Source organism: Aythya ferina, assembly GCF_964211825.1.
Source record: "Aythya ferina genome assembly, chromosome: 2".
NCBI lineage: Eukaryota > Metazoa > Chordata > Aves > Anseriformes > Anatidae > Aythya > Aythya ferina.
In genome coordinates this window covers 92,615,077-92,642,754 of record NC_140297.1, presented here as the reverse complement: position 1 = coordinate 92,642,754, position 27,678 = coordinate 92,615,077, and the positions used below count along the sequence as shown (strand labels likewise).

Sequence of the window (27,678 nt, the reverse complement as noted above, 5' to 3'; positions counted from 1 at the left end):
TTTATTACTTTAGGAAATGGTTGTTGGACTTCCATTCAAATGAACTTCATCCTAAACAGATTATTCTAACATTGGAGCTGTCACTGAGTGGGAAAACAATTTATTTGAAGCATCAATTACATCAAACAGAAAAGTAGCCATTGGAGTTAGTGTTTTGCAATGCAAAGGAGTATGTTTACTCTCAATCCTAAATACAGTTAATATTCTGGGAGAGAGCTCTCCGTGTTCCAAGAGGGGAATAGCTTCCCTTCATCGCATCATAGTTTGCATCGGTACTAAGTAAAATTGCTGTATTAGTTAAGGCTTCATTTGATGAATACCAGCATTTGTAGATGATTCATGTGAATTTCTTAGGCGATAAAGCAAAATTATCAATTCTATAGCTGGAAATAGGGGGGGAAATGACAGCTTTACATGAAATTGCATGTAGCGTGTTCAGTAAATCTGGAGAATATGGAGAGTGAAGTGCAATGGCAGTAGTGCAAATATACACTTTATAGGAATAACAGAATATTAGTGCTTTCTTTATCAGAAGTGGAAAGCTGCTAATGTAGAAATAGAGTGGGCCATATGAACATACACATACAAGAGAGGAATGTTGCAAAGTAGTCCATATCTGAATCGTAAAAAGAGACTTGCCTGTATCTTCATAGCAAATATTTTTAGCATTTAGCATTTAATTATTTTATGGCTTCTGGTTCTTTTAACGTTGCTGCCGGTGGTCAATTTTTTTTGCAATTCAGAAAGAATAAGTAATGCAGGTCTGATATAACAATGCAAGGTGCGTATACTGCCATAGTGATTGCACTGTTCTGGTGTGTAATGTTTGACCAGAAAAATCACAATTGTGTTTTCTTTTTTTTTTTCTTTTTTTTTTTTTTTTTTTTTTTCCTGGACAGGAAGGGGTTCCTAAGCTCTGTGCTACTCCAGTGAAAATCTTTAAGATTTTAAAACAGTATCATGGTTCATGCATTCTCTATTGCTTCATGATGGATGTACTGCAGTTGTCTCCTTACTTAATAACCATGCCTAATAAAGAGAAATCCAGTTTTCTCTTCTCCTATTAATATATAGAGGCCTTTGAAGATTTCTGCTGCCACCTTTGTATCTCTTTCAAGTACTTTTTTATTTCTATTGAGGGTTATGAACTCCGTTTGATGGGCTTGGTGCCAGTGTCTCTGCTCTGGTCTTCAAATTCCAGTGCTTTATTTGCTTTCCTAGGCATTGCCAATATCTGAGCAGGGCAGGTCAACTCCTTAAGGATCCTTTCTGTAATCTCTCCTTGGCAACTGTGCAGGACCACTGTGACATTTCCTGCAGCCTACGCAAATTTTTAGTGCTTTTCCACATTCAGTTTCAAAACTATTGATAGCTGCTGCCTTCTCTCTTCCCCCTCCTCCTCCCACCAATTTTTCTGTATTTTTGGAAATACTGCTTCCCTCAGACACTGATCCACAGATCTGTGTTGCCATTTCACATAACATGAAAGTGCTCCTGGTATTAGATCTCCTTGAAATGGCAACTGGCCATTTTAAATTTCATCACTGAAAACCATTTGCTCCTGAGGTTCAGGAGCAAAATACTTCGCTATAAATTATTACTAGACAAGATTCAAAAATTCCTAAGGATTCTTTGACCTATGTTGTGTTGGAATATGTGGACACGAACGATCTCTTTTGGACGATTCTTCCCTATAGCAGTCCACCACTTCTCTATTATCATTTTATTTGTAATTATTTAGTGCTTCTATGAATTTAGTCCCAACTAAACTTACTGCTATATAGAATCACAGAATGATTTAGGTTGGAAAAGACCCTCAAGATCACTGAGTCCAACCACCAACCTGACCTATACAATACTCATGCATTACACTTATATGGAGCTTTACCAACTATTTTGGGGAGCTTTATATGTTCTTCAGCTGACTCTCCTGTCAGCGTTACTCGTGTTGTTTCAATTAGTCAATAACTACAGACAAATTAAATAGATTAGTAAGAAAAATCACTGTAGAAGTGAGAGCTATTACGCTATTCTGTTGAGATGTATTATATTTTTAAAAAGTATTTGAAGACAGATATTTCTAACCTTTGAGTCTTTTTACAGTAAATGTTTAATTGCAGCACCAAAAGCTTTCTAAGTGCATTAAGAAAAAAATATACATCTAGAAAAAAAAAAAAAAAAACAGCACTATTTTTCTTGTATACTATGTGTGCATATAAAACATTTTTTGCCCAAGAGTGCTTCTGTTATGCTCCACGTTGTCCAGTGATTTTTCAATGTGGACATCATCAGCCCCTTCTGAGGCAGGTTCAAGGAGCACCAAGTCCCTGGAAACGTTTCATCCTCATGGTCAGAGTCTAATTTCAAACTTGAACCATGAGATTTGGGGTTGTTGCTGGTGGGTTAATTTCGAGCATTAGCCATTAAAGCTTTGGAGGTAGCTACTGCCTCCTTAGAGACTTGCTGAGATCTGTTTCAGCCTTACGCAGTAGTTAATTCTGTATAGTTTTGACTTCCTCAGTAGTCAGCATTATTCTGCATTCCCCTTTGTTGTAAAACAAGATGAATGGTTACTTCTTAAAATTGCTTGTGGATTGTGGTGCATGTGGAGTCTAAAAAATACATATACAGAGTCTGAAGAAAATATACTTTGATGCCTAATATAATGTCCCTTCCCTTCTGCCCCCTTGAAATTCTCTTGGTCACTATTTCTTGAATACATCCCCATCTCAAAGCTGTATCTTCTCCTGAGCTGCGGGAATGGCTGCAGTCATTCATCAAATCCAGCATTTTTGTCTCCATTTGGTGTTTACCCTGTTGGTAGTGGATGCACATTTTTCCCTATCCTTCTACAGCACTCTTGTTATAGGTAAGTTATTTTTAATTTCCAGTAGGAGAGTTTGGAGGGAGATTTATTGGTGATCATCCTCTTTGCTCCAGGGAAGAAGGTCTCTTGCCTTCTAACTTAAGTGTACTAGATGTAATCACTTGGAGTGGAGCAAACACAAAGTCTCCACGTGTTTCCTCACCTATTTGTGACAAGTTCCAACACTGGAAGGAGACAACTTAAGACCTTATGACAGATAAGGCTGTAATTTGCTAGATGCTGCGTTTTTGCCACCTAACCTTACCCATAAAAGTGGCCTAGAAGAAAACTGGAGAGGGACTCTGTCAAGGAGTGTAGCCATGGGACCAGGAATAATGCCTTTGAACAAATGGGGGGGAGATTTAGATGAGATGTGACGTGACGATGAAATTCTTCGCTTGGAGCACAAAGCACACATGGGAATTAGGGCTGAAGATGCACCTTGCTTCTGTTCTTTCCCTTAAAGAACAGAATTAAATTACCTAAAAAACAGTGTTAAAAATAAACCCAGGGCACAGGATGGGAGGTGCAGGGCAGTCCCTGTGGCCAGGGGGCAGCCTTTCTCTCTGGCAAACCAAATGACCAGGGGAGCTAGCCCCAGAAAAGGGGCCCTCAGCCCCCACAACCCTGCTCCTTGTCCATGTGAGGGCATCTTCCAGGCTGCCCCCAACACAGCCATCTTTGGCCACGCATGGGCTGTTCTATCCCAGAGGCTTGCAGAGGTCACAGTGGCCACCAGTGCCCTGGACCCTATAAAGCAGGCCCCCTGCAGCTGGCCCACCACTCGCTGAGCATCTCGGCCCTCTGACTGCCAGCTTGTGTGGCAGGAAGGAGACCAGGAGAGCGAGGCGAGCGGCAGGCCTCTTGCTGTGCGAGGACAGCCATGCAGTCTGGTGAAGCACCAAGAAGGAATGCACCTGACCCCCAGAGGAGAGGTGTCCTGGGCAGAGGGGTGACACAAGAGACACCAGTGCCCAAGGGACCTCTGGCGCCCAGCCCACAGAAAGAGTTCGTAGTCTGCAAGTTAGATTCACTGGACATAAAATAGAGCCTCTCAAAATCGATTTAAAGTCTGTACCGAAGCTGCATGATTTGTTTACTGTGCTGCTTTGTTCTGTTCTTCAGGTTCGAAGATGGCACAGTCTCTTTTCTTGATATCATTGCTCTGAAACATGGATTTGATGTTCTGGAAAAACTCACAGGTCAGTTATCGTGACTTTAATAATGAAGACCGAAGTTCTAGATTTATCCTTGGGGCACAAATCTGGTGATATTTCCTATGGCTGTAGCTTAATTTTCCTTTCTATATTTACAGACCATGTTCATCAAGGTGAAGAACAGATTCTTCAGGGTATCTGCTTTATTAAGGCCTTAACACATATTATTCCAACCTCCTTTGGAAAAAAAAAAATAAAGTATTCAGCCTGTTCTAACCTAACACTTGAGTACATCGACCACTTCTAGTCTGCCTCACACTCAGAAAGGTGCAATGGGAAAATAATAGTAGAAAGTAGCTGAGCTACATCCTATTCATACTTGAAGCAGTAAGCGTTCCTGCTGTGCATGAGGACCAGGCAATTTGACCTGGTGCAGAAAAGCTATTTGGTAGTACAGATTTAGAGAGAAACCAAGAAAGAGAGTTTAAAGTGCAGCCAAAAGCTTTTTTGTTAGATAGGAAATCCAGTTCCACTGTGTGGGTAGTTATCATCATGCAGCAAAGTTTCCAAGCTATGATTTCTTACAGCAGTTAATTTATGTCTGTACTTTGAAACACTGTAGTGGAAAGCAGCATTATGTGGTTTTTGTTGTTGTTGTTGTTTTTTTCCTAATTTTGTTCTTGATATAATTTACCACTGTAAATCTTAAGAAAATTCTCCGCTTTCTCCCTCAGAGAAACACATGGCTGTGAAATTGTAGTACAGTTCCTGTTCCCTGAGGTGCAAGGTGAAAGGAAAAGAGACAAGTCACAGCTTGCTGCAGGGGAAGTTCTGACTGGGTATACAGAAGTATTCTTTTTTAGGATGAGGTTAGTCAAACGCTGGAACAAGTGGCCGGAGAACCCTGCCAAATCTCCATCCTTGGGTATTTTCAGAATTTGGCTGGACTTGACCCTGAACAATCAGAGCCTGTGGCTATGTATAACTACACTTGAGATTTCCAAGCAAACTCATATCCTGCCATTTTCATCTCTCCTGCAGTTTATGGAATTGACGTTCCCCAGTCACACTAAGTTGGGGAAGCCAGTGCAAACCTGGCAAAGGTCCCTTTGCGGTAGATACCCCTGGGAAGATCATTTCTGCGGTACATTTACTGCCATGACTTTACCTTCCCCAGGAAAGGGTAGGTAGTCTGGGATAAGAGGCCAGCGCAGGTTTGCTGGCTTGCTAGGTAGCCTTTTGACTCAAACTCTCTTCTTGGGCTCCCCCTGTTTGAGTATCTTTGAAGCCCTTACCAGGGAGCTAACACTACAGTCCCAGATACAACCTCGAGCTGGATCATAGTCTTCAAACCAGACACTCTGTGTGAGGGGCGACAGTCATTGTGCCGTGTTGACTCCAGGATACCCTTCTGCTTGTCTGGCTCTGTACCCCAAACACACAGCCTGTCTGTGATTGCTGCTGTGGGTCAGTGATCCTCCTGAAAGGTGCAGGAGATTGCACCTAGCCAGGGAAGCATGCAGCACTGGCTGTACAGGAGCCTGGCACTATGGCATGCTTCCACGTGTGGAGTGTGCAAAGTTAACAAAATATGCTCCTGGAATATGTCTCATAGTCAGGTGTGTGCACAGTTAATGTGAATTTTCTGAACCTCCCTTCTCCAGTGCACTTATTCAGTTTCCTATATTAAGGCATAAAGTGCATCATGATCTGAGTCCAGAGAGACCACTGATCATGAGCTTTTCAGGCTTACATAATTTCTCCTCATGCCTGTGGAGGTTTCTTGTCAGGATTTATCTGAAGGTTTCTAGTTTCTTCTTCCTCACTGAGAAAGATTTTTGTGAAGGATATTCTCTCAGATACTTGCTCGTGTGGAAGTCAATAGAAGACTTTTTTGTTGACTTCAATGGGATTCTGACTGAGCCCCAACAAAAAAGACTGGTTTGCTTTATGGGGCTCCGTGTGGACACCAGGGATCCAAAATAAGCCTTTACTATATGTACCTTCTTGCACTACAAAATGGTTCAGAAGAATGTACAATCTTAAGCAAACACATTCCTCTGTAAAGGGGGCTAACTGAGTAGGCTTAATGTGTAGGGGCATTGCCTGGCATGCCTGATGTAATGGGAGTATCTCTTCCATTGCATTCCTCATCTATCTCAACCTTCTTCTGGTACACATTTCAGCTAAACTACTGAAAAAAAATCTCCTGATACTAGGCAGAAGGGAATATTTGGCCCTGAACGAAGTGTGTAGTAGTTGATAAAAGGGTGTAATACATGCAAGAATAAAGAGTCTGTTGAGACCTTTCAGTCTTTACTATTGCTTTTAATTTGCCTTCTCACGGATAGCAGTGATCTAGGGTAGCTGAAGTGACTTGGAGACCTGTCTGTCAAATTGTTCATCCACAAAAATTTTATGGGGGTGAATCAGTTGGCTTTAATTCTGGGCTTGATTCATTTATTGCTTATTGAGTTTTGGTTTTGTTTGTTTATTTGTTTTAAGATATATATCTTTTTTAAGTCTGGCTTTAATAATAGCTTTCTGTCTCCAATATCTGAAGTATATCAAATTTTATTTGCTCCAACACTCATCAATACCCAGGTTTAACTGGTTCAAGTAGTAAAGCAGATGCATTTATACTATGCTGAAGGGAACAAGGTGAACTGTTGTATTTGTTCATTAATAAAAAATGCACTCAACTATATCAGCACCTTATTCTTTACCAGTCTGCCTGAATAAAATCATTACAAAGCTTTTTATGGCACTCTGTCACTTTGAGAATAGCTATGGACTGCTGTCTTCTGGATGCTGGAACATTTCTGTGGATGTGGTAAAAAGTTTAGTAAGTCTTCCAAATCTTCCAAAGCAATGACAGCAGTTTTTTGAGGCATAACAATATCTATATTAAATTAGCTTCACAGAGATTTTTTTTAGTGTTTTTTTTTTTTTTTTTTCCAGTGTATTCTAATTATTGTATTCTAACAAGTGTAGTAACCTCTGTTTTTCCTGATATTGCTTATTGCAACAGCTTATGTTTTTGCTGGAAAGCATGATTTCTTAAAGCTGAAAATAGTTAGGTCAAAAACATGGAGGTTGTTACAGGTTTTCAGACTAATACTCCTTTCATTTAAAATAAAAATTAAAAAAAATAAATATTTTTATTTTCCTTTTAAAAATTAACTTTTCACACTGCTTAATAGTAGAAAGGCAAAGGGAGATGAGATTAAAAAATATATAGGCTGAAGGACTGAATGAGAAGAAACCTACACTGAGGAGAAAATTGAGAAACCAATGTTTGTGATATATTTGGATTTATAAACTTCTTCACTACTGGCATAGCGTAGGTACTTTGGTGGTCTCTAGACAAACTCTGGAGTGCCACACTGAACAGCAGAAGCACCAGCACTGCCTCTTTAACATCTACAAGAGGCCAGTGAAAGTTACAGGAATGCATGGTGAAAGAAGAAATTGAATTCTGTGAAGGATTTTAGACACCAGTGGATCCCTGACTTTTTCCCAAAGTCAGGTTAGTCCTATATCGTGTGGCCACAGATGAATTAAAACTTTTTCCACATAAGTAGGAATATTCAACATCTCCCTTCATACTAAAACTTAAGTGATTACATGTGTGTGTACATCAATTTCCACGTGGTATGTTTTTTTAATTAAAATTTGATCATATGAAAGAGAAATCAAGTAACTACCATTAAAAGGTGGTAGTACAAAGTTGTACAGCTGTGGTCACATTTGGATTTTTCCATCATAAACAACAGCCTACAAAGTGGTAGGTGCTGTCCAGAACAGTTTGTTCACCTTTCCAAATGTTTAGCTCTTCAGTATCTGTAGGCATTGAATATATCTGTGCCTGGCACAACCTATGCGACAAGGGATTTAGTGATTTGGTATTGCCATTTTCCCCTCACCGTGCCTCCTGGAAACCACTGAGTGTGTTGAAGCCTTGCAGGTTACTTAATTTCTGTTGAAGGAACTCTGTTCCTTTTGAACATAGATTATTGGCATTTGCATGTATGCACCAAATTTATCACATGCTGTAGGAATGCTTCGTAATCCTGAACTGCATATTCGTTCTAATCCACTTTATGAATATTTCTTCCACTTCGACTGTCAGAGTTTCCAGTGGCAAAATGCACTGTCAGATGGGAATCACTTCTAAATGATGCTTTCCTGTAGCTCCTGGAGTACTTGGTTTGCATGCACCCACTACTAAAAGTGCTTCTCATTCTGGGTGGGAAATAGCCTGGAGCAGAAACAAGCAAGATAAACAAAGTGATTTTGTTATTAAGTGTTCCCTTCTGTGTAATGAAAGCACTGCTGAAGTTCTCTTGGGATGTAAGGTAGCTGGATTGACCGGTGTAATTACTGAAGATAGAGAGGGAGATCACTAATGGAAGGTTTCATCATTAGGCTGTGCTGAGATAAGTAGAGGTCTGTTTCCAAGTCTGATATCATCCCAAGTCCTTGACCTGTCTCAACTTCCATTTAACAAGAAGGCATAGTTCATGCCAAAGTTATATCATGATGTGTGTGAGTATTTAAGGCATTTTCAGACATCTTGTATATTAGGATCTTTAAACTTGACCTTAGCTGCTATGCACTCTTATTAGTAAATATTTATCAGTTTTACAAATGAAGCTAATGTACATCATTGGCAATTATTTTAGAAGTGCTACTTTAATTATGATGTCTATTCAGTCAGGAGACATTAATCCTTTTCACAGCGAAATGTAATATGTATTGGAAGAAATAGTGAAATGCAGACTAAGTCTCCTAAGCATGATGTATTTAAAGTCCTTTTTAAAGCCACTGAGTGGTTGATTGGTTGTTGGAAAGTAAAGGTTGTGCCGGCTTTCGTAGAGTCAATTACACCACATAACAGCTGGAAAAAAAAAAAAAAACAGTGCAGGATGCTAAACAGTAAGGCTAATCTTTATTTTTACCTTGGCTTTTGAAAGGTGGGACTTCTGAGTTGTTTTCTGCCATGTTTTAGTTTTTGCCATCATCTCATATATCAAGGACTGGTTGCAGCTAGTGGTGGGATATCGGACAGCCTCCTGATGATGGTGCTGCACAGACTTTCATGTGTGTCATGTTTAAATACTTATGGTTTCACAAATTATCCAGTTCAGGGTCAGAAAATACTTTTCTTTCCTTGATCAGATTGGCAGGGATCACTGGAATTTCTTCTGTGTGGAGATTTGTGGCTGCTTCCTGCCATCATCTTGGCTTTTCACTCAGACAGTTGGTGTAATGCCTGTGATTTTTTACTGCTTTCATCCTGGGTGCTGCTTTCATTCATATTTTTAATGGATTGGTTTTTTTTGTTTGTTTGTTTGTTTTTCTTTTAAGATTAAAGATGGCATTAATACATGTCTTCTGGCATGTGATAGGCATGTTGGAAGTGGATGCTCCATTTTGGCTAAAATATATAAAATTCTTCACTTTTGAGGAAACCCTCGCCTTGGTTTGAGAGAGGATGAATCACTGACAAAATTTTTACTTTCCCTCTGCCATTTGCCACAAGATGAACTGTAATGTAAAAGAAACCTGGGCAATTTCTACAAGTCTCCTCACTTCGCTGCTCACAATTAATGCCTTCTGTAACTGCACTTGGAAGATCAATAGGGTTTGTTGATGTCTTTTTTCATGAGAAAAAAAATGTTTGAGAAGTTGACACTGGGGAGAAGATGCTCTATCCACACTCTAGATATGAAAATATGGGTACGCTAAAGAGAAGACATTTTAAATTCTGGCTTCAGAAAGAAAAGTAAGACTTATAAATATAAAAGGGGTGCAAAAAGAAGCTTAAAGCCGAAAGGTATTCTGATTCCCAGATAATGACATTACTAAGTACGTCAAAAGACAAAAATCTCTCCTTTCATGGTTAGTGAGGTGACTGTTTCTGTTTTCTGTCCCCAGATGAACTTGTTTTAGAGAACAAACTAGAAAGAAAGTTATTTATGTACTGCTACCAGCTCTTGCTGCTAGCATGTTATGTCAGTCTAGGTTTCTTAGTTTTCTTTTGTGACTTGACTAATGCAAACTACACATCGTTTATACCCTTGAAAGCAGAGCAGAACAGCTAGGGCTTGATTTCAGAAGCTATGAAAAAGTGAGTTAGCAGGAAAAAATCCTGCCAAGGCTGCTTTTGGAGGGTTTAATCTGTATATAAGGTTTATTTCTAGAAATGAAAACTGCTTTTATGTTTTGGTTTTGTTCTAATGCGTATTTACTAATATTGATGTGGATTGCATTAACAAGCTGCCTAATCCGTGAAGAGGGCTAGGCAAGGACTAAAAGTGTCAGTCTTCCCTCAGACCTATAGAGATAACACAGGGAGAGGTAGCACAGTACAGAAATGTCTTGGGTGTTCTTGCATAATACAGCTGGAGAGAAAAATACACTTCTTAGGAACTAAAATAAGAGGAAAATATCTTTGTTATAAGCTGAGCTGATGAAGAAAAAGTGCTGCACAGCTGACAGAAGATATACACTTGGCAAGAGATAATTGTTCTGTGTTCAAACAAAGCAGCTAGCAAGACTTCTGTGTTGAAGACACTTGGTGGCAAGCAGTATTATTACAGAGGAGGGATTTGCAGCAGAGTCTTTTCGTGCCTGGGAGACATCTGGAAAGAGGAAGCCGAAGCAACTAATATCTGGGGGATCAGCGCAGGTGCTGTGGCACTGGCTTGCCAAGGCCAGTGCTGGCAGGAAGCATTGCTGATGGGCTTTTTGCTCATGCAGTGATAACTGAGCTCTTGCAGTTACTGAGAGTAGTCTGCAGTTACTGAGAACTTCTCCTTTGGCAGAGCTATGTGCATTGCAGGTCCCCAGATATTAATGAGTATAAGAAACTTGAGGCATTTTTGCTTTGAGGGAGCTCCATGTGTTACCATGTAAAAGGATGCTGGATTCACTGATCTCGGTTTTCTCTTCAAGGAATGTTTAACCATACACTGTTAGCACCATCAAGTCTTGGGTACACCAGTTAGTATGGCCCATGTCTGCCTTCCCTCTGCATCCATCTCTATGTGCATAGTTTAATCTCTGGATGATGAAGAAATTACACACACATATTGGGTGTCCTACTAGTTGCACTTCCATACTGTAGATCAGGATTTACTTCTGTAGTTACTGGAACCACCCTGGTGTAAAACTGCTTTAAGTAAGAAGGCAATATGCCCTTTGTTTTTTTTTTTGGTATAATTTATACACCTTCATCTAACTGTTTTGTTGTTAAAAAAAAAAATAAAAATGGGAAGCAATAGAAAGAACAGCATTGTCATGAGGAATATGGCAGCTGCTGAACATGTTAGTATCCTCAGTGTTACTGTGTTATGGGTTGCTGCCTTTACTAAAGCCAGCAGAAATGCTGCTTTCTTGCAAAGAACCAATAATTTAGAAGAACTGTTGCTCTGAATTCTGAGGAGTGATAAAGTGTACTCTTGCACTTGTCATTCCCAAATACAGGCTTTAAGACAGGAGTGTTGTCATTAGTTCTGCATTCTTGTCTGCTTTCTCTCTCTGCTAATCTTTTTTTTTTTTTTTTTTTCCCCCAGCCCTGATTGTTAACATAAAAATTTGGAGGCCTTCCTTGAGCTGCCGTAGCTATAAATCAAAGTTGTTAATGAGCTGATAAGAGTAAAATTTGCCATGTGTTCAGTTTCTTCAAGGTAGTGGTTGGTGATCTAGCAAGAATGATAAAATCCCAGGCCTCTTCTCTCCCTATCACTGAGATCAGGAGAAGTATATAGTAGTGAACAACCAGGAAAGCAAGATGGGAGGACATTTAATAAATTGTAGTGATTAATCTATCTCTATACCTACTCTATTTACATAGTTCAAAATAAACCATTGTGTTTCTAACCAAAGAAGTTAACTAGTTAACTTTTTTTTTTTTTTTTTTTACCATAGAAGAGCAAATTACTAATCAATCGGTATATTTTTGATCAAATTGCATGTGAATGCTGCTTATCCTTGACTTAAACTGTGGAGCCTGATTCCCATTCAGATTATCCTTTGAACAAGGTTTTACCAATGTGAACACCAACTGTGCATTCTGACGTTCTTGCAGTTCCGTGTACCTTACTGTACATGGGTTAATACAGGAAAAGTGACTTATTTGCTTTGCATCAGATGGCTTCTGTGAAACTAAGCCCTGAACTATTGATGTACCAGAACCTCTGCAGTATAATCTTAGAATTGCAGAATGGTTTGGATTAGAAGGGACCTAAAAGATAATCTAATTCCAATGCCCCTGCCATGGGAAGGGACACTTCCCACTAGACCAAAGCCCCATCCAGCCTGGTCTTGAACACCTCCAGGGATGGGGCATCCGCAGCTTCCCTGGGCAATCTGTGCCAGCGCTTCACCACCCTCTGAGTGAAGAATTTCTTATAGCTAATCTAAATCAATCCTCTTCTAGTTTAAAACCATTCAATCCCTTTGTCCTACCACTATACTTTCAGATAAAGAGTGCCTCTCAAACTCTCTCATATACCCCTTTTAAGTACTGGAAGGCTGCTATAAGGTCTCCCCAGAGCCTTTTCTGTTCCAGACTGGACAACCCCAACTCCCTCAGCCTGTCTTCATAGGAGAGGTGCTCCAGCCCCTTAATCATTCTTATGGCCCTCCTCTGGACTCGCTCTAACAGCCCCACCTTCTTCTTGTGCTGGGGCCCCAGAGCTGAACACAGGGCTCCAGGTGGAATCTCATGAGAGCAGAGCAGAGGGGGAGAATCACCTCCCTTGCCCTGCTGGCCATGCTGCTTTTGATGCAGCCCAGAATATGGTCAGTTTCATGGACTGCAAGCACACATTGATGGCTCACATTGAGCTTCTCATCAACCAACACTTCCGGTTCCTTCTCCTCAGGGCTGCTCTCAATCCATTCTCGGCCCTGCCTGCGTTTTTGCTTGGGATTTCCCCAGCCCAGGTGCAGGACCTTGCACTTGGCCTTGTTGAACCTCGTGAGGTTCATACAGGCCCACCTCTCAAGCCTGTCCAGGTCCCTCTGGATGCCATCCCTTCTCTCCAGCGTGTCTATTGCACCACACAGCTTGATATTATCAACAGACTTGCTGAGGGTACACTTGATCCCGCTGTCCATATCGCTGACAAAGATGTTAAACAGCACCGGTCCCCGTACCAACCCCTGAGGAACACCACTCATTGCTGATCTTCACTTGGACATTGAGCCATTGACCTCAACTCTTTGATTGAGACCATCCCACCAATTCCTTACCCACCAACTGTCAAATCCATATCTCTCCAATTTAGAGTCAAAGATACTGTGCAAGAGTGTCAAATGCTTTGTACAAGTCCAGGTAGATGATGTCAGTTGCTCTTCCCCATCCACCAATGCTGTAACCCCATTGTAGAAGGCTACCAAATTTTTCAGGCACGACCTGCCCTTAGTGAATCCATGTTGGCTGTTATCAGTCACCTCCTTATTTTCCATGGACTTTAGCATAGTTTCCAGGAGGATCTGCTCCATGATCTTGCCAGGCACAGAGGTGAGACAGGACTCATTTGTGTGGACACTCTTACAAGCTGGAGTCAATGGGGCCATGAAAAGAAGGCTAATAAAGAAGGCTAGGCTGCTAAATGAGGACTCGTAAGGCTTGAGCTCCTTTCCTCACTCACACACAAAGTTTACTTGACTTTTATTGAATCATGTACATACTAATATTCAGTAAGCAGTGAGTTAGGTAACTGTGTTCACAGACTCACAGAATGGTCAAGGTTGGTAGGGGATTTCTGGAGGCCATCTTGTCCAACCCTCTACTCAAGCAGGGTCACCCAGAGCAGGTTGCCCGGGACCATGTCCAGGCAGAAGACTTCCCAGCCTCTATGGGCAACCTGTGCCAGTCAGTGCTCATTTACCCATTTGGTAAATAATTGCTTCCTGAAAGAGTTTCTAGATCTGGATTTGGACTCTGGTTGGGATTTACCTTATGTTGTTCTTAGTACCAATGTCTGATCTGACTATCTAGATTCCCATTGCAATCCATGGAAAGAGACAGTACTTCACCACCTTGGTTTCTCTGACATATTTTGAATATTTGGGATGACATGAGTTATAACCAGCAATGCTAGTTCTTCTCATTGTCTATTAAGGGAGCTTAGATGATCAGCTTAGCATGGCATAAGAAATTTTTTAACTTTTAAAGAACCTTCCTGCTTAATGGTCATGTGGGACTAGAAATCTGAACTATCAGATTAATTGAGGTAGAGGTAGTGTTTGTATTTTGTGTTTTTTTTTTTTTTAGCCTTTCCTTAGGATTTGTGGTTTGTGTTGGGCATCACAGACTCTCTGTTTCTCTTGACTGAAATAAACTGATAAAGCAGAACAGGGTATATGTTGGAAAAATCCTGAGGAGCGTGAAGGCTCTGCATAAGTTTTCTTATTTGTGAAACCCTCATCCATCTATTACTCAGAGTGGTTTCTGATTTGCAACATATATTTCATGCTTCAAATCCAAGCCTATTCAGGTAGATGTTTCTTTCTCTGAGAGGGAAAGGCTTACATTCTGACAGCAGACAAACTATTTTGCAAAGGAAAAAAAAAAATTAGTAAAAAAATCTATCTCCAGGGAGAGAATGTCCCTGTTATTAAAAAACAAAACAAAACAAAAAAAATCATAGAATCTGTCAGGTTGGAAAAAAGAATATGTACAGCTGACTTCAGAAGTCTGTGATCATTGTCATTTCCGATTTACTGGTTAAAGCAGATTAGGAAGAAAGCTCAGTTGGTTCTTTTTCATCAAAAGAAGCTGTTGTTGGGACTGTTGTTAATTTATTAGGAAAGTCATGCTCAACGGAGCACATATTTGCTAATGGGTGTAAATAGAATTAAAACAATTACAGACTCAATATTACAAAATGAGCAAGTAGGTGAGAGAGTCTTGTGCAACTATCTGAAAATACAGCCAAGCATATATCGTGTATTTGGAAGGCAAGTTTGAAATAAAGGATGGGTCCTACCTTTTTTCTTTCTGTAGATACAGAGTCTATTCCCAGTTCTGCCTGAGGTAGTGTTGTGAAATCTGTCACTTTCAGTAAACAAAGTGGGAGAAACTATTGTAGCCTACATCAAGAGAGAATGGGTATAAGACCCTACTCTTTGATAAGGGTTGTAGGAATATTAACAGCAGTCAAGAGTAATGAAACTGATCTGTCTCATATACTGACCCAGCACTGCTGACACATAGCTAAAGGAAATCTTGGAAAAACACTTTCTGTCTTTATTATCTTCCTCCCTAGAAGATCATTTTCTGTGTCGGATGTAGTTAGGAGATGACGAAATTGTCAGTTTCACTACAAAGCTGCCATTATGTTTGCTAAGAAATACAGAACCTATATAGGCTGTGGAACCACGTTTTTCAAAGAGGTGAGGGTTTTCATAGTTAGTCCTGGGTGCAGAACTTCCAAAGATTTTTTGCTGTCTAAATTGATTGGTGGGTCAAGGTCTTAGTTATTCTTGGAATGCCATTTTTAAATGGAGAAAAATAAAATAAAATAAAAATGGAAAAAAAAAAAAAAAATTGTAGCTGTATTCTTAAGCCTGTACAAGAAATAGTCAAATGCCCTCTATAGTACTAGCTGAAAACCAGAGCTGAAACAGAAATAGAAAATAAAATTAGACTTGAATTAATTTCATTAAATCTTAAACAATGTAATATATTGCTAATTAATTTTGCCATGTCTTGATATGCTAACAAGGAAATAAAATGTTACCTTGTGGATACTAATTTACTTGACAGGTACGTGAACAGATTTTCTTACCAATATGCACCTAGAAAATGAATCTTGATAGGGCAGTGAAATGAATTTAATTATATGAAGAACTAGAGCACACTGTGACAGGAGAAGGGATCAGTCTTCTGGCATTCACAAGAAGGTCTGTCTGGTCCTGGGGTGTGTACTTCAGCCATCCCTTTGCAGATGTCAGGGTCCCATTCCAATGCACGTTGGTTACCGTGGCAAGGATTACCTTATTTCATTTACTACATTTTTAATTTCCTAGCTAACTGGATCCAGCTGTTTCAGCCCATCATGCAACACAGAGATTTTATGCTAAATCCAAAGGGGCTAAATTAAAGCGAAAGGAAATTTGCATATTGTGTAAAACTCTACTTGTTCAGCAGATCCAGATTATATGGTGCTAATCACAAACACTAGATAGAGAAAATCCTCTTGAAGTCACCCTGGGGTTAAGTCAACTGCTTTACACTCTTTGACATATACCCATGAAATATGTAATCAAGTCTGTTTGACGTCCTCTCCTAATTACGTGTGTGTATTTTAAGCAGATGCTTTTCCAGCTGATCTGTGCCTTTTGAGATCTTTTCTTCATTATTAATCAGAAAATCATGCTGTATGTTAACGACAAGTGCCAATTATGAGAAACTAATATTAGTTTCTTTGCTTAGAAGCTGTGCTTTTCCAAATAAGACCATTGCCAAACAACATATAGATGTAAAGAAAATGTAAGAATCTCTGAATGTTATCCATCAGGGGCATAATCATTCTACCATGTACTGCTCTATTTCAGCCTAAAACTAAAATTTATTCTCCCATATACTATTTTTTTTTTTTCTTTGAGAGAAAACATTAAGTAAATTCTCTGCTGGAAGTAAGAATGGACTGTTAGTTTTCACAAAAGCTGGAATTTAAATGATTAAAATATTTTCCCCTCAAGACTCTACATTCTTAATTTCTGTCAAGAATATTAATACATAAGTTTAGCCTTTCATTAATTCTTCTTAGTCAGTGAGATAATAACAGGAGACAAAGTTAATATTTAATTATATTGGGTGTCACTGAGTTTTAAGTAAAATCCACTTTTATTGTGACTATGACAGAATAGTCTTCAGAATTGCTAGTGACCTAGTTACTCTTACCCCTGCTCTTCAGTTTATAAAGGCACAAACTGCCACTTGCATTTTGTTGTAGCTTAGTTTATAACTTCGCGTGTTCCCTTCAGTGAGTTTAGCAGAGACATCTACTGGCAAAATTTTAACTTGCATTCTCTTCCTCGTGTCCTACAAGGCAATTTCTTAAACCTCTTAAGGGAGATGTTCTGATACTCAAATGAGTACTTTGCAACTTTTAGACATCAAATCTGATATTTGAGAAGAAACATTGGCTAGTATGATACAAAATCAATAAGGCAAATTTCTTCCTATTGCCTGACTAACGTTACTTCTTACAGTACTACTCCACTACTTCTAGGGGAGTTGTGTGTAACAGAGAAGAAGAGAATAAAGGAATGTACGATCCATTATAGACAAACAGGACTAATTGCAAATTACATAAAAACCCTAGTTAGTCTCCACTGATTTTTGATTCAATCAATGTAGAGTGAAAAGAAATAAATTGTGGGATATAATCAGAGGAGCTATGCAGCCCACAGTGGCTGGTTTCATGCCTGATGGTTGCTCCATGCTTGCAGTTTATTTTTATTGATAAACATCTGCCTCAACTGTCACTTTTGAGTTTTTAATGGCTCTCAATTGAGCTGTTGTGGATCCGGGTTAGCTGCTAGTTAGCAAACGGTTAGCTGCTAGTTGAGGTTTAAACACTTGGAGGTGGTGGAAAGAGCAAATGCCTCATGCTGGGGAAGCCACCAAGCCTGCCTTGGGCTCCAACACCTGCAGGACCCCCAGGTGTAGGCCAAACATCCCAGCCTCTTTCTAAACCTCGGCACCCTCCCAGAAGACAGGAGCTTTGTGGAGGTGGGAAATAACATTAAAACATCACAGATGATTACACCCTCCCCAACCAAAGAGCATACAATATTTTAAGAATAAATTGTTGTAGGCTTGGGTCACCTGTGGATTCAAGACTCATCTTGGCAGCTCATCCATCTGGTTGAAGTGGGCATATTTTCTCACAGTTTCTACCAGTGAAATACATATTTTTAAAGTACCTGTCTTCTAATGGTTGTTTTTCAGGCAACAGTTGAATTGTTTTAAAAGAGATGAATCTTCCTTATAAGCAGGCCTGCTACAGCAGTGAAATTTTTCAGACCAGCTTTATTCAAGTAAAATGTCACTGTTCTCTGAAGTAAACATTCACTGAACATATTCTTGCTCAGTTTGTGTGCTCTGTCCCTAAACATATTCATTTTATTCTACTCTAGGTTCACATGCATTTGTAATGGTCATTTCATGTCTGTTACACTTTCAAGTCTATGTGTACAACTCAGCGTAACTGTAAAATTAAGACCCACACATCTGTTTACACATATCACATCCCCTACTCACCCACTTTTATTCACATCCTTTTTTTCCATTAAAAGAAGACTTCACTGGGCAAAGGATCTCCACTTGTATACTTCTTTAATCTCAAATGTTGCATTTCTGTGACAGCAGGAAGAATATTTTTTATAACTTCCCCCCCCCCCCCCCTCTATTCTCTTTTCTTTTTTCTTGTCACTTTTTTACTGTAAAGAACTTGCAAGTATTTTGTTAAAGCTTCTTACAAATTGTGCTCTACTATACTAATGTAATACAAAGCTTTGGTATGGGTTGGTAAGTCTTGCTTATTGCTTATGGTCTTTTAGCTTGATTGTGTTGTCTCAGGTTGATGCTAATATTTCAGATTTATTGTTCTGATGAAGAATTGCTACTTCTGATATTCTATTCGTATTATTAATTGAAACTCCAGGACACTAAAATTTTATCCTAGTTTCTCCTTTAAAATGTAAACTTTCAAATCAGCTTGAACTTTGGCTACCTTCCTACTTCCTGCTTCATACGATTTTAAGGCAGCTATAAAAATCAATGTATTTTGTAAGTATTAGGTTAATGTCAATGATATTCTGACAAGTATCAACAAAAAAGAACATGGTTCTGAACAGGGAGAATACTGCTATAAGATAGTATTTGAATAAAAGCTACATTAAGCTTTATAAACTGAGGGTGCAGAGATAAAATAAAAACTTGGGTTATCCAGTCCATGAGACAAATTCGGTAGTCTCTTGAAAAATAAGGACTGAATCAGCAGATTTCTATTTTCAATGAATTTTATCATTAATCGCACAAATCACAAGGATTTAGGGGATAAGACATCCAAGACATTTTCTCATCTTAACTATGTATGTCAGTCAGAGGCCAGTCATTTTATACAACAGAGTGATGCTGGCATAAAGTCTGATGAGTTATATGTAGCTATTTCACTAAGCAAACAACAAGGAGCTAGAGTCAAAAGAGCTGGTTTAAACCTCTTGATACTAGAAAGATTTTGATGGCATAACCACACTGGCAAAACCTGTAAGGAATAAAAAGCTAGGCACCTGAGAATGTACTGCCACAGTTCCATGTTTAAGGCATGACACTCCAAGTCAGGGAAAATGACACGTTTCTGATATGGCAGCATTTTATACCCCTTTTCTAATGACCTAAATAATGATAGTGCTGCACAAAGCAGCAAATGTTCATGATCCTATGGGGAGTCTTCACCTGGTATAAACTGGCAGAGTGTGTTGATGTTAGTTTCTGAGAGGGTGGTCAGGCATTGGGACAGGCTCCCCGGGTCAGTGGTCACAGCACCAAGCTATCGGAGTTCAAGAAGTGTTTGGACAGTTCTCTCAGACATATGGTGTGATTTTGGGGTGGTCCTGTGCAGACCCAGGAGTTGGACTCGATGATTCTTGTGGGTCTCTTCCAACTCAGGATATTCTGTGATTCTATGAATAGTAGAGGTATGGTAGTTGACACCATCTGCCCCCTAAACATTTGGCCAAGATCTTGTGGATGCTGTTTGCAAAGCTGCCATTTATTGTTGGGTTTTAGATGTGCCTTCAAAATAATGACCTAAAACAACCAGCTAGTTTCACTCCTTGGACACTGCTAGAAGTTCATACCATAAAATAACTTGATTACAGAAATTAAAGGGCAAGGCTGAGGGTCAGAATTATCGGACTTTTTCTTTATATAAACACATTTTCATAAATTTTGGCAACACTCTAGAGTGGTATGATTTTCTTCCTATACTATATGAAGATAAATTGGAGCAAAGTGATCTGGAAGAGTAAATAGACAACAGGATAGGTTGTGTTTAAACATGTTTTGGGACAGAGGAGGGCGTTTGTTTTGAAAGGTTTCAATACAGATCCTGTAATCGCAACAATAGTTTATTTTCCTTCTTGTGACTAGGTGTTAAACAACTAAACCCAGCTCCCAACTAGCAGAGAGTCTGGGCCCAGATGTGAATTAATTGTGTTCTTAAGGTATACCAAAAAATTGTTTTGTGAGTAAATGTGGGAGTGTTGCCATTCTGTTCACCGTCATGATGCACTCTCTCTGAAAGACCTTCTCCATGTCACTGGCAAATGGCAACCAAAAGCAACAGACCACTGCCTTTTGAGAACGCTTCCAGGCACCTGATTTATTTTAGGAAAAGTATCATTAGATTTTTTGTTGTAGTAATTTCTTTGTTCTCTGCCGTTTTTATTGATTTGGTTTGAGGTTTTCTTATTTTTATTTTTTTTTTATTTTGAGATAAATAAGATGGTCTTTGAAAGAGACATGAAAACTGGCTGGAGTTTGCTTAAGCTGTGGTTCACAAGATCTGCTCATTCATCTTGGCTGATTAAGTGATTAAGTGATTTCTGTTTCCAGACATCCACTCCAGATCTTGGCCAGAGTTGATGCCTAGAGGCTGAGCAGTAAGTGTACCTACTTCTGTGCTCTGAGAGTTGGCAGCCCAGCTTACTAACCTAAGTTACACTTACCTCTGCCTCCATAAATAAAAATCACAAAATGCTTTGGCTGAATGCTCTGATTCTAGTCCTTACTAGGGCTGTGGGTGACAGTGAAAGAGTTGGAAACCTCTGGCTAATAGCCTCTTGTGCCAGTGCGCTGCATAGCCTGACAGAAGCTGCTAAGGAGAGGTTTGAATTTCATATCAATATCATTTAAAAAAACATCAGTCAGTCCCAAGGGTATTTGAGACATAAAATCTCCCATAATTTTACATTAAAATGATACAGGTAGAGAACAGAAGCTGCATCAGCTTGGAGAATAACATGGAAAATATGCCACCATATAAACCAGTCATTTCTTATAATCTGAAATAATGCATTTCTGATCACCTTGTCACACAAGTAAGTCCACAAATTTGGAGGGTGCTCAGAGATGGGCAGCAGGAGTGTCCAGAGGCACAAAAGAGTGCTTACAGGAACAGAGACTGAACATGGACTGCATATTTTAGGAACATGTCTTTGCTTATCCAAAAATAAATAAATAAATAAAGATCAATGGATGCTTGTGTCCATTTAAGACCCTGTTTGGCAAAACAGCACAAAATATGTGTTTTCCCATGTTCTGTTTTGCAGTGTTTGCTGTGTATGAAATGTTCCTGTGGTGCTTCCTCTCCCCGCTGTTCCACCATGCCATTGCTATTCTTAGAAGCAAGTCACCACAAGGAAGGGGAATTAAAGCAGTGTTCAAGAAAAGGAGGGAGAAAAAAAAATAGGAAAAGAAACTGTGAGGACAATTCAATTGTTCCTATGCCACTTGATTCAATAAGAACAAAACCATTAAAAGGATTAAGGGGCTGCAAGCTGCTATCCTACTGGCTAATTTGCCATGCGTGCGAAAGATAAATGAGGGGGCCTTGAGCTAGCCAACATGCACTGTTGATCTGGGCAGTCAGACTGCTGGGTACATCCAATTATTAAGGAAAACAATGAAGTTCAAACTCCAGAATATATTTTTCTTGATGTGTGTAATTCATGTGGACGTTTGGATTGTGCTAGTTTAATTGTGAGAAACGTAATGCAAAGATAATAATTATCCAGTTAAATGGGTTGGCATGTTTATATTAATCACATTTATTAAATTATTAAGCCACTTATCTATCTTTAGCACTAACACGCACTACTTGACTAGTGGACATTGCAGTGATAACAAATCTAGAAGCAATTTTTACCCCTTTCAAAAAGCATCAGCTAAGCAAACTGTACACCCCATCATACAGTGATCATGCAAGAGGCTGAACTGGCTTTGCTGTCGCTAGGGCAAGTATCTTTGTTAAGTTCAGCAGGATTTGACCCAACTTTATGAGTTTTCTAGAGCAAACCATGACTTTTTCAGCAAGTACAGACATTTTATAAAGTAACATTTTTATATAGATAGATAAAACAGTTGCAAAATGCATATAATATTTTTACGCTACAACAAGCTAAAATCTAACAGATGATTTTTCAAAGTCCTGGTTCTGACAGGTGTCCTAATTATTTCTGATTGCTTCATTCTCCGACACAAAAGATTTCAAGCCATGCTGTAAGTGAACATATTGCATCAAGGGCTGTGAGAAGAGTACATGGCTGGCTCCCTGAGTTGCAATTGGAAAGAGCTGGGGAGAAGCCTCTGTCCTGCTTTCTTACAATGGGGCTGAGCCTGAGGTCTTGGACCAGAGGTAGGGAAGGTGCCCATAGCGTTGTGAGGTTCAGTAACCTCTCCTCCCCACACTCTGAATGGAGGCACACCTGGTTCAGTGGAGCTGCTGTGCTTGGTCCATGAGGCTGTCTGTTCCTGTGGGTGTTCATTTCCACTATGGCTTTGCATTCGTATTTTTCCCAAGTACAAAAAAGGAAGGTGTCCTTCTAGTTATTTGGTGGAAACACAATCAATGGGATTTTGGGGCCAGTATAACAAGGCAAATAAGATCCTCAGCTACTGCCAAATGGTCAGAGAGGAGGAAATAGATCAGGTGTTCAGGTTAGAAAATTGATGTTAAAAAGGGTAAGAGTAGAGGTAGCATTTTTTGTTTAGTTGTAGTTTGTTGTTTTTTCAGCAAATTGTGGAGAGAAATCTGCTGTGATTTGGTGCTCATAAAGTCTAAAGGCAGAGAGAGATACAATTAAAAGATCCCTAGATTTGTGAGGCGAAACAATAGTTGAACTTAACCCTCAGGTTTTAGTAGCCCAAAGTTATTTTTATGTCATCTTCTCTTATTCTTGTGGTGTTTGATGATAGCTCTACAAGAAGAGATAAACTGTGGTAAATTTTCTGCCAAGATGGGAAATGCTACAAGAAGTCTCTGTGAGAGATGAGTATAACAACATTTAAACAAAGGGCAAGCAATGCCAAGGGCGAAAAACTCCAGTAGACAACTCGGGCACGTGCTGTTTAGTATAAAGGATTGTAGGTGGAGCAGCTGCTGGACAGAATAAAGACTATCAAGATAGATCTGAATAAAGCCCAAAAATGTAATCAGCTGCAATTTCTCTGTGGTCTTACTTACAACATAAAGTCAGATTGTCAACTGATGCAAAGTGGTTTATGGCGTAGCAATATTAATGCAATTAGGATGGCTGAGCACTGTGAAAAATCTGTCCATTAAAATCTACACCCATCCCATAAAAACAAGACTGAATTCCCCTTGTTGCATTAAGCTTGCCTAAGCACAATATATCATCTAAATGGCGAGCAGTGACTAAGCAATGTCATGTTTTAATGAATATTCTAGCACAGATACATCATTTTATTTTTGTTGGCTTTTTAATTTTTTAATGCTTTTTCAAGGTCTGTGCTTTTGGGAGGAAGACGTTTGCTTTTAGAGGAAAAAAGGCACATTGCCATTTCATTTCTTAGTAGAGGTTCATAATGCGATTACCAAAATGTGAATAACAATCAAATAATGTTGAGGCTTATTCCCTATGGATAGCAAAAATAAATTTCAGTCAAATGTTTCCGGCAGAAATCTCAAATTTGTCATGCAAAGTACTTTTCTGCATTCAAACGTAATGTATTTATATGAGTCAGAAACATCAAACATTAGGATAAATAGCCAGATTATAAGTACAGTCTGCTTATGAAATGATTGGAATAGAAGTGCAATTAATGAAACTGGCAGAATAGCTATGCAGCACTGTTAATGCCTTGAGATTTAAAGAAAACATTCATATCTGCTTTACAGCATGGGGTGGAGGAGACACTCAGGGACAGCTTTCTATTCTTCCCTGCTAACATCACTGACTACCTTTCCATTGCTTGTGGCTTATATTTCTGTCAGGAGAGAATCAGGAGTGATTTTCACAGACTTCTCCTGAGCTCATATTTAAAAGAGAATTGAAGCCTGGCATGCCAAGGGGAAAAAATGGGAAGATGGGCAACTTCATCGATGCTTTCCTTCAACCCCAAAAACATTGTAACACAACATACATCTATAACAACAACAACAACAAAAAAAAACAACAGAGTAGGGAAGGCTGGTATGCCCCCATGTCTGGCAAAAGTGCTGCTCTGAACTCCTTATCTCAACTTTCCCAACACTACTGACCTGTCAGAAGTGCTCTGTAAGATGCTGCTGGTCTTGTGCCCAGAGGAGCTGCTGGAGGTCAGCGTCCTTAACGTGGAATGGATATCATCTGAAATATCTGGGTTGGAACTGTGTGTGTGAGAGGTTGGAAGGGAGCAGTGTAAATTGTATGAACTGGAAGGTTTTGATAATTCTATATATTTCAGTTTCTGAAGGGGAAAAGGAACAGGAGTAAGCATCAGTTGTGAGGTACGTGAGCCCTCTGTATTGGTTTGTATGCCGGTTCTTTACTGGGAAGAATTTGTAGAGGTGTGTGTGCATCAGCAGTCAGTCATCAGTGGATTGCTTAGTGGATTTTGTCAGTTTTCTGTGTACATCAGCTGGTGGTGATAGGATGAAACGTACATTTTGTAAGGACCTTGGAGGACATGCCCAAGCAGTGGGTGCTGAGGGGAATGCCAGGCTCAACTTGCAATATGTGATGGATGTCCCTTCGCATCACTTCTGAGCAGTGAGAAGTGCTGAGATCTCACATCCCCCTTGCCAGGACCCCAGAGACTACCTTTATGGATAATTTGTTGTGGCTGTAATTACTGCTGCTTTTTTTCTGGTCATTTTAATTTTTAGTATCTGTGTGACTCGACTAGCAGAAATCTTTGGATTTGCCATACCACAGTGTTGTGTTGCAGGGCAATTATAACACCATGTTACAAAACAATTGGGACAGTTTTATGCACTGTTCATATCTTTATCAAGCCTGCTCAATGCCAAGGTCTTGCAGTACTTTGAATATTGTAATATTTATTTCAGTAAATGAATATATAATTGTCAAAACTCAGGTTAGTTTATGTGAGCAGTTGTTGGTGAATCCCAAGTCTGGGTGACCTGTGCTTAGTACTGAGCTTAGAGCACACAAAGGTAAAAGAGGAGAGGTAAAATGGTATTAGGATATCTGAGGATATCTGTATAATAATTTTGAAGCTGTACAGAGTTTATTACAACTTATAGCTAGCAAAGCTTGTGTCTAGCTATCCATGGATCTGTATGAGACAGGAAATAGGTATCTTATTCTGTATACTCCATATACAGTTCTTCTATAAAGGAAGAATCTTTATTAGTCTCATTGTTTTTGTTCTTGTTTTTTTTTTTTTTTTTTTTTGTTGTTTTGTTTTCATGGCTTTAACTGAGCTGCAAGTGTTTTCCTGCTGAAAAGCCTTTTTTTTTCCTTTAACTCAGCAATAATGGTCCAAGGTGTGCAAAGCAAGAAATATAATTAGTGAGGTGTGGTATTTTAATAGCTTTAGAAGTTTACGTGAATTAGAACCAAGCAACATGGTGATTTTTTATTTATTTTTTTTTTGAGTTTTGTCACTAAGAATGTCCTTACGGTTGGAAAGGCAATTTATTAGGCTGGTGAGTGCAACCTCTTCAGTGACCCCAGCAACTACCTCCTTAAAGCTTGTTTATGAATTATTGAGAAGATGCATGTTTGTGTGCAGGAACTGTGTGGGGGTTTTTAATTTTAACTTCACAGGAATGTCATCGTTTTATATTTGCAATTCAAATCAGAATGGCTTTTTAATATGTTGAAATTTCATATATAACAGGAATTCTGGTTCCTGATCAGCTGTGTAGAAATGCTGTTTTCTCTTAAAAGAGGCTGAATTTTATAATACAATGGTGTTCTAATCAAGTCTGGCTGCTCTCACGTTATTAAAGCTGTTAGTCACCATGACCAAATGAAAGAACAATGGATATATCATTTAAAAAAAAAACTGGCAGTATAAATAAGGGCTAGCAGTATAAATAAGGAGGCTTTTTATTTTTCTTTCCATTTGCTTGCATTGATGAATGAGTCTATAACATTTTTTCTAGACCCACACAGGAACTAAACGTGTTGCTCAGTGGGATGACGACAAAGAACCTCCCAGTTCAAGGCAGAGGTCTTTCTGGCAAGCCCTCCAGACATTTCTGGCTTCTCTGAAGGAGCGTGTTAGAGATGGATTTTTTCTTTTGGCTAAAACTCTTTTGCTAGTAGTTTCATGTGGGAGAAAAAATACCCTTACAGCAACAAAACCTGGAAATAATACTCCAAAACATTTTGATTTATTTGTTGAACAACAAAATTTGCTTTAGAGATTTGTCTCAAGTTTTTATAAGGAAAATGAAGAATTGAAAATTGGAGACAGATGAACTGCAATCCTCATTTTGGTCAAAGGAAATCATAAAATTGTAGAATGATTGAGGTTGGAAGGCATCTCTGGAGATCCAACCTCGCTACTCAGGCAGAGTCAGTTACAGCATGTTGTCCAGCGCTGTTGTGAGTCGCATCTTTTAGTATCTCTGTGGATGGAGACTCCACAGCTTCTTTCGGCAACCTGTTCCAGTGTTCAACCACCCTCACAGTAATAGTTCTTCTGATACTTAGATGGAGTTTCCTGTTTCAGTTTTTGCTCATTTTCTCTTGTCCTTCCAGTGGGCACTACTGAGAAGAGCCCAGCCCCATCTTTGTTACACCCTCCCGTCAGGTATTTACCACAGTGAGAAGATCCCCAGAGCCATCACTTCTTCAGGTTAAACAATCCCGATTCTCACAGCCTAGCTTGCTGGAGATAATCCAGTCCCTTAATCAACTTTATGGCCCTTTGGTAGATTTACCATGTCTCTTGCACTGGGGAGCCCAAGATTGGGCACAGCATTCCAGACGTGGCCTCACCAGACCTGAATAGAGAATAAGGATCACCTCCACTGGTGTAACACAGCCCTGGATACCATTGGCCACCTTTGCCATTAGGGTGCCTTTCTAGCTCATGTTCAACATGGTGTCCTTCAGGACCTCCAGATCCTTTTCTACAGAGCTGTTTTATGGTCAGTCAAGCACTGAGCTGTACTGGTGCTTGGGGTTAGTCCTACCCCGGTTCAGGACTGCATTCCTCACTGTTGATCTTCATGGGGTTCCTCTGTCCAGTTCTCCAGCTTGTTGAGGTCCCTCTAGATGGCAGCACAACCATTATGTTGTATCAGCTGCAAACTTGGCCAGTGCGCGTACTATCCCATTGTCCAGGTTGTTGAAGAAGTTGTTAGCATAGGACTCAGTAACACCTGGGGTAGGCCACACGTGGCTGGCATCTAGCTGGACTCCATGCCATTGATCACAGCCCCTAAGATTGGCAGTTTAGACAGTTTTCAGTCCACCTCACTGCCACTTATCTAGCCCATACTTCATTGGCTTGTCTGTGAGATTGTTATGGGAGACAGTTGAAAACCTTACAGAAATTGAGGTAAACAACCTACTGATCTACCCACATTCATCAAACTGATCATCTCACTGAAGAAAGCTAGAGACTGTTAAAGCATGATT

At 39.6% G+C, this 27,678-nt stretch overlaps 1 protein-coding gene across 7 annotated transcripts in view; it reads left to right on the top strand.

Annotated features, from left to right (window-relative positions):
* MOCOS (molybdenum cofactor sulfurase) overlaps positions 1-27,678 on the top strand; it is a 274,042-nt gene that overhangs the window by 168,337 nt on the left and 78,027 nt on the right. For all 7 annotated transcript variants that reach the window (XM_084509001.1, XM_084509002.1, XM_084508998.1 and 4 more), the window contains one exon: positions 3,992-4,068. In XM_084509001.1, coding sequence (XP_084365127.1) covers positions 3,992-4,068 — 77 coding nt within the window. The remainder of the gene's footprint in view (positions 1-3,991; positions 4,069-27,678) is intronic.